The 7,515-nt window shown below is 36.9% G+C and overlaps 1 protein-coding gene across 1 annotated transcript in view; it reads left to right on the forward strand.

Moving 5' to 3' along the window:
• Positions 1–6,790, forward strand: part of cenpe (centromere protein E) — a 49,647-nt gene extending 42,857 nt beyond the window's left edge. Inside the window, exons 40-45 of the mRNA XM_075459291.1 lie at positions 1–73; positions 479–579; positions 817–914; positions 2,363–2,498; positions 4,396–4,763; positions 6,674–6,790. The exon at positions 1–73 is cut by the window's left edge and continues 104 nt beyond it. Of these exons, the coding sequence (XP_075315406.1) occupies positions 1–73; positions 479–579; positions 817–914; positions 2,363–2,498; positions 4,396–4,763; positions 6,674–6,753 (856 nt within the window). The 3' untranslated portion in view covers positions 6,754–6,790. The remainder of the gene's footprint in view (positions 74–478; positions 580–816; positions 915–2,362; positions 2,499–4,395; positions 4,764–6,673) is intronic.
• The last annotated feature ends 725 nt before the right edge of the window (positions 6,791–7,515 follow it).

Here is a 7,515-nt window from a genome sequence, read left to right on the forward strand (position 1 = left end):
GGACAGTCGTGCTCTTGTCAATGAGAAAGAGCGTACGATCCAAACCCTAAACAGCAAACTACGAGAGTCTGAGGTATGCGTATGTATGTCTTAGAAAATCATATATATATATATATATATATATATATATAAATACACACACACACATACATATATATATACACATACTGTTTTGGGTTTTCATTATCTGTAAGCCGTAATCATCACATTTACAAGAGATAAAGGCTTGAAATATTTCACTCTGTGTAATGAATCTATATAATATGGGTTTCACTTTCTGAAATGAGTGACAAAAAATATTGAACTTTTTCACAACATTCTAATTTTTTTGAGCTGTGTTTGTATAAAAAAATCAAACCATTGGAGCATAATTATTTTATAGCATGTCCTCTTTTTTTCTTTATTTCGTTTTTAAATTTTGGTCCTTTTGTTCTTCCACTGAGCAGCTTTTTATGATCATGTTTGTCTTCTGCTGCAGAAAAAAACATCACCCATTTCACTTGAGCTGGAAAACCTTCAGAACAAACTGCTTGAAATGGAGTTGAAGCTCACTTCAGTATCAGATGATCACCAAAAGGAGTAAGAGCTCTTTGGAATAATTCTTACTCTGTTTGTAGTTTTCAGATTGCGTTTACAGATTATAATTTGTTAGATTATGTTAGAACTGATCAATGGATTTTACTTATATAGGGCTTTTCTTGTTTATTTGACCACTTAAAGCACTTTTCTTTTTTCCTGACACATTTTGTTCTTTACTGAAGACTATTTGTGTGTTTTTGTTTTGTTGTTTCTCATCCAATGTGATCTCCCTTTCAGGATGCAAACAATGGCCACACTGTTGAGAGAAAAGGAACAATCATTGAGGAAGCTTAAGGAGGCTTTGAGGAAATCACAGCAGGAAGGGGAGGACTCAAGTAAGTCAGCAGTGAAATGTGAATGTATGTTTCAGCTTTTTATTGTCTCCATTTCTATTTGTGAAACATAATCCATCCAGAAACATACATTTTAAAAGTTTTTTTTTTTTTTACTTGCAAATCTGAGAAAGACCAAAAATCTGCTGAATCAACACAAAACAGGCTAACTTTGTTGTTATTATCTCAGTTTAACATTTAGGACAATTTTACAATGAGCTATTTAACCACAGTCTACACCATAATTAGTACATTGGACTTTTGCAATGATGTTTGCAAACCTCAGGGGATAACTGACACAATGCCTCTCAGGTCAGCATGGACTGCAAAGAATTTTTATCCAACTATTTTAAAAAAAAAAAAAAAAAAAAAAAAAAAAATGTTTTATAGTTATTTTTAGTTTAATCAAATTTGCACTGTATTAACACTTTCATGAAAGCTAAAAATCTGCACTTCAGTCATGTTAGTCTTGTGCTTCAAAGCAAGACTAATCGGTTAGCAAGGTATGTTAAGCTTAAAGTCGGTTTGCAACTCAACTTAAGCCAACTCGGCTTTAATTATGTAGCACAAGTCCACTGCTGTGTTTTAAAAAGCAGAAACAAACATCAACTATACAAAATTTTTTTAAAAATGTCAAAGATTAAAATTCAAAATTATAAAAGCAATTTGCTAATTACAATACAAGTATGAAATGGTGATCAAAACGGTCATTAAAAAATATAAAATAATGCATGAAAACAAGGAGAGCACAAAGATCACTGAATTCCAAGCTTTTTTCAAAAAGGTACGTTTTAAGATCAGTTGTTTGTTTTGTGTCCTGCACCTTAACTGGTTCCACATTGGCCTCTCCCTACTATTATACTTCTATAAATTCAAGGCACCTCAACAAGCCCATTTTATTATTTTTAGAAGAAAGATTTCTTGTTGATTAATAGTATACTTATATAAAAAGTGTTGATAGTTTATGAGAAGGATTTTATGTTATATTGTTGCTAACAGTCAGTTATCTGGTTATTTGCATGATTTATGCTGCTTAAACATTGAATTGTCAACCAACTGCCTGTAAATCGGTGATTCAACCACCACCCAAAAAAGTTTGTCACATGATAGCATTCCCATGATCAAACTTGATCTTAACTTAATGCTGATCCATGTAATCTTTTCAACATGTTCTAAGATTTTTTTGTTTAACTTTAAACAAAATTCACAATTTGAGATGAATGTTCCATCTGAGGAAATATGCCCAACGTTAAATATCCAAATCTGTAAGCTGCGCATAGTTTGCAGTTGGGTTGCTTCAGCAGGTAGGCCTGTGCATCATGTTACTATGGCAACCATAAATTAAGTGGTGATGCAGAATGTATAGAGTACAGAGCGACTAATCAATATAAAGCAAAACATTTGGCAAATCTAACTTATATAAAGTGCTAACATGGTTGTGTTTAAATCAGTTCTACAGGGTGAAGACCTTTATTCCAGACTTGCAAACCCCAAAAGTATGATGATAAAGAGCAGCATTCAGTTGGAAAAAAACAAGCTGGAGGAGGAAGTCAAACAGCTTCAGCTGAAGATCGCAGAGCTCGAAAGGTAACATTGTCTTAATGTAAGATTCTATCAAAGTGGGAAGAAGAAGTATGCAAACACTTTGAAATGAGACCAATTTATTTTTCATTTGTGCTTGGATGGAAATGAACAGAAAGCGGAGGGACTGCAGCATCAGATCATACATACTGTCTGTCACAAAAAGCTTATCCTATGGACTATCTATCATCCATCAATTTTCTCTATCCACTTAATCCAAATCAGGGTTGCTTATTCCAGCTGTCATTGAGTGAGATCCTATGGACTAATGAATATTAAAACTAATTGATAATCAAAACTCTTGGAGATGGCTTTACATAAAGTTGGACTTTGTTACAGTGTTTTTTTTTTTGTTGTTTGTTTGTTTGTTTTTTTAACTCATGTCCATTTAGCTTTCGTCACTGTCCTTAATGTTGTGGCTAAAAAACATCTACATTGACGTACAGTATAATATTTGATATATTCAGCTGTGACAGTAGAATGCAGTGAGTTGTGTGTTACTAGTTAAAGTAGTTTGTTTGTTCATAATTGAAACATGGATGAAGATCCAATCAGAATTAAGTTCTAAGTAAGGCAGAAATGCAGAATGTGTTCTGAGTTTCACATCACAGAAAAACATGTTATTATCATCTGAACTATAATTGATGTCTATAAAAAAAAAAAAATTGTAAAATGATAAGAAAATTGGTGTTCTCAGTGTTTTCTGATCTTTGATGGTGGAGGCATGTCTAAGCAGGATCTGGCTATGATGAACTGTGGCAGTGGTGCATCTGTTAATCCCAACTATCTTTGTTAAAAGTTTATGAACATGCCAGGCATTCACTTACTTCTGTAACTTAAAGTGGATATTGCATGATCTTTCAGTTATTTCATTTTTTATCTTAAGTACTTATAAATTAGCTCAGCACTCATTATAATTTCAAGTAGTAACTGATGTTGCAGCTTAAAAAGAGGTGACCGTTCAATTTGGTTTTATTTATATCTTATAGCGCACTTTATTGATACAGTCCACTTGAAGCAAATTAGACTCCACTTTATCCTGATACAATCATAATCAAATTAAAATCCAAAGTACAATTCATGCAGAGCTAATTGAAAATAATTGCCTAGCCAATGAAACCAACAGAAGAAACCTCAATGAAAATTCTCTTGGGCCCTATAAATTCCGTTTTATTTATTTATTTTTTTTCTACCTTTTGTGCTCCTATTTTACTACCAGAAACAGTGTGTTTTAAAGTTATCCTCAATACATCAAAAGTGCATCAAAAACAAACTGCAAGTATTGAAACTTTAGTTGACTTGTCATAAAACAACAACCAAACATTTTAAACTTCTTCAAATTTAACTTAAACAAGTTACTTAAAGGGAAAGCTCCGGATTTTTTTTAACCTGAACCTTATTTCTATCTGTATATACGTTAAAGGGATAGTTCGCCTCTTTTGACATAAAGCTGTATGACATCCCATATTAGCAATATCATTTATGAACATTGACTTACCCCCCCGCTGCGTCCTGTGAGCCGAGTTCTGGCCTCGTTTTGGCGTTGACGAAGGTAGTCCGTCTAGTTGGCTCAGCTGGGGCTTAAAAAAATAAAGCGTTTTGCTTCTCAAAACAATAAGCGTTCAAAAGAGTAATGCATTTGCATCACAAAATCGTCCATACAGAAGAAGTCAGACCTCACAATCGCTTGGCGCTATTTTCTCTCTACCTTGGTATCACTACGAGCTATGTAGACCGTACAGACAGAGCAGTCCCCTGCTTCCGAGCAGTAAACTCCGTAACAGGTGCGGCTATCGGCAGGTGGCTGCACGCATTGATATGAAGGGAGGCAAAAATAGCGCCAAGCCTATGGGACAGTTTACACTGTTTAGTTGTTCTAACCTTTGTCCCCCTGTCTCATCAGCTTAGCGTTCAGTCAGCAGGCAGAAATCAGCAAGTGGAAGAACAGAGCCATAAACATCAGGATGAAGAGCAAAGCTGCGGTGGACAAACCTTCATCACCCTGCACTCCCACCAAGAGGGGCCGGCCCATGACTCCAGAAACTTCCAACCTCCTCAGCTCACCTAAAAAGTTTCTGGTCACTCCCAAAAAGATCATTGACTCCCCTAAAAAGGTTTTAGAATCTCCTGTGAAGCAGCTGAAGCCACTAAAGGTCTCACTTCTCGACTCCCCCAAGAGCAGATTCTTTGATGCATGCGGGAGCTCAGAGCTGCTGTCCAGAACCTGTCCCAAACAGTTCTTCGATAACTCTGGCCTTGGAACCATTCCAGGTAAGTGTGACCTACATTGCACAGTAGAACATATTTCTTAAGAAAAAACTTCCCGTGAGAAAGACTTAGGTTAAGGCCGGCGCACACCTTTACGATGTCATCGTTTGTCAGGTGATCGGCATAACAATTCGGACCGTATTTGACACGCTCCCACGTCCACACTTGCGAACCTACGATTTTTTTTTTTTTTTTTGACCGAATGTTATCACATGATCAAAATAGGAAGCCACAAATCACATGACTTTCAAACTGGAAATAGCGATCGATTTTCCCCGGCTTGCATTATTTATCATAATTCTACTGCGTCGATTACGCTGTAATCGTGCCATTGAGAACAGGGAGAAGAGAAAGTTGTTTGTGTCATAGTCGTCCAACGTGACTAAGTGCGCTATTCCCATTGGCTGTTTAAATAATCCTGCGCGATGACATCGGAACAGAAACAGCACACACATACGATTGTATTCGGCACAAGGAAAACCCGTACGGAAATATCAAACATGTTTGATTTGATCCGATGAAACGACAAAATCGTTTGTCGGCTGCTACCGCACACCTTTACGATTCCCATGCGAAGTCATCGGGCCGACAAAATCGTACACAAATCGTAAAGGTGTGCGCCGGCCTTTAGTTTATTTTGTTAGTTTCTGAGCTGACGCTGAGAAGGGTAACTGCTCTGATCTTTGTTTGTGTTTGGGCTCTTACTGGTTGTTTACTATCAGAAGCATCAGTAGGTAGGATTTCATTAGTCTTCACTCTGACCATAAGACATGAAGTTTGACTTATAATCAACTTACTGATGAATTTGCCCTTTGTATTTCACACATTTAATAAATTCTGTTTGTAATGGGACGCTTGTGCAAAGAATAACATGTTTGTAATTACCGTTCACTACAGCAGAATTAGTTTTGTCCACTTTATTTAGAATTGAATGATACTTTATTAATGTTGCAGTTTACATTTAGGAGTAAATCATCTCAAAACATTAACAAATCTCATAAGAAATATGTATTTTAAAAAAAAAAACAGATAACAAACAGACAGAGTTGGAAGTGTTGCAGAGAGAAAGGTGTATATGAAATCTGAGGAGATCACAAGCGAAGCAAGCTGAGTAAACCGAATTTAACGTCCAAAATATTCCGTGGCAGCTACATAATGCTTTAGATGATTGATATTCGTGAGAATTAGATGCAGGTATTTTGGAATGTTGAGTTAAAATAGTAAAGCAGAGGAAGACATTTGGTCAATTGACTGAAAAAATCATTTCAGTTAATTGTTATTAACTGCTGTGAGAAGCTTAGAATCGTTGCTTAGAGAATAGAATAGAAAAATACTTTATTCATCCCCCAGTGTGGGAAATTTAAATTAGTCAAGCAGCTCAAAAAAAATGTGATATTTCCAATGATTTTATATTAGTACAACAACAATAATAAAATAATTATAATAAATGACTAAGTAAATAAATTTGAGAAGAACAGTCACTGTTAAAAAGCCTTATGGCTGTGGGGACAAAGGACCTCCTGAACCTCTCAGTCCTGCAGCTGCTCCTCTGTCCTGCCAGGATGCTGTGGAGGGGATGTTTTTTGTTCTTCTAAACCGAATACAATTTCCTCCTCATCCGTTGCTCCACCACAGCAATAAGAGGGTCTAGCCTTATGAAATAAATGGAAGAGCTTATTGTCCATCAAATATTTACATTGTCCAGGCTCTATGTGCAGTGTACTGTCCTCAATACCTTCTCTTTTTTCAGCTTTTTTAGGAAGGGCTGAGGTCCATCTTCTTTATTAGTTTATCTGGAACATTCTGCTTTCTGGCCTACTCCGTTTCAGTCTTGCTGGAAACCAGCAGGCTGTAACGTACATCTTTATCAGCCAAGTGTTTGTTTTCTCTGATCTAAGTTTTGTTCATTGCAGAGGCAGCTGTGGGACCTGACAGAGATGACGAGATATTCCCTCATTCCCCAAAACAAGAGGAAATGTGTAAAACTCAGTAAAATGTGCAATATTTTAAAATGTCTTTGTCTTGTAGTTTGCCTAATAAAGCTTCCCTTTAATAAAGTAATTTTCTCATTTTAGTCCATCGACTGCTTTTATGGTGTTATTGGCATATTTGAGACATTTGACAATGTAAAGCCCTGTTCCATGCTGGGCCTTCCTCTTAATTAGCACTTTTCCCATCTTTGGATAAATTTCTAATGTTAGAGATAAAAATTCCATTGCAGGTCTTCGGTTCTGTGCGCTGCACAATGTGGTGGTGAACACTGATGCCTGACAGCAAGAGGCTCCTGATTCCAACCCCAGCTGGGGCCTTTCTGTGTAAATGGGCTGTACTTGTATAGCGCTTTTCTAGTCTTAACTAACCACTTCAACATTATATGCCACATTCACTCACACAGCATGTCTTAGTCTAGAAGTACGTGCTTTCTACTTCACACACATTCATAGGCAACGTGGGGTTCAGTGTCTTGCCCAAGGATGTTTCAACATGTAGCCTGGGGAAACCACCAACCTTCTGATTGTTGGGCAACTGTTCTTCCTCCTGAGCTACAGCAAGCTTTGGTCATTTGGTCAACAGAACATGTGAAGTTGGCATGTTGTCCCTGTTCATGCTTGTAGCCCGGCTCTCCTTGGTACCCTGCCTCTTGCCCAGTGGCAGCTGGGATAGACTCCAGCTCCCCCACAACTCTGAACATGATTAAGTGGATATAGAAGATGGATGGGTTGGTTGTCTTTTATTTTTGAGGATTTTCGAGCAG

Source organism: Odontesthes bonariensis, chromosome 24 (genome assembly GCF_027942865.1).
Source record: "Odontesthes bonariensis isolate fOdoBon6 chromosome 24, fOdoBon6.hap1, whole genome shotgun sequence".
Taxonomy (NCBI): domain Eukaryota; kingdom Metazoa; phylum Chordata; class Actinopteri; order Atheriniformes; family Atherinopsidae; genus Odontesthes; species Odontesthes bonariensis.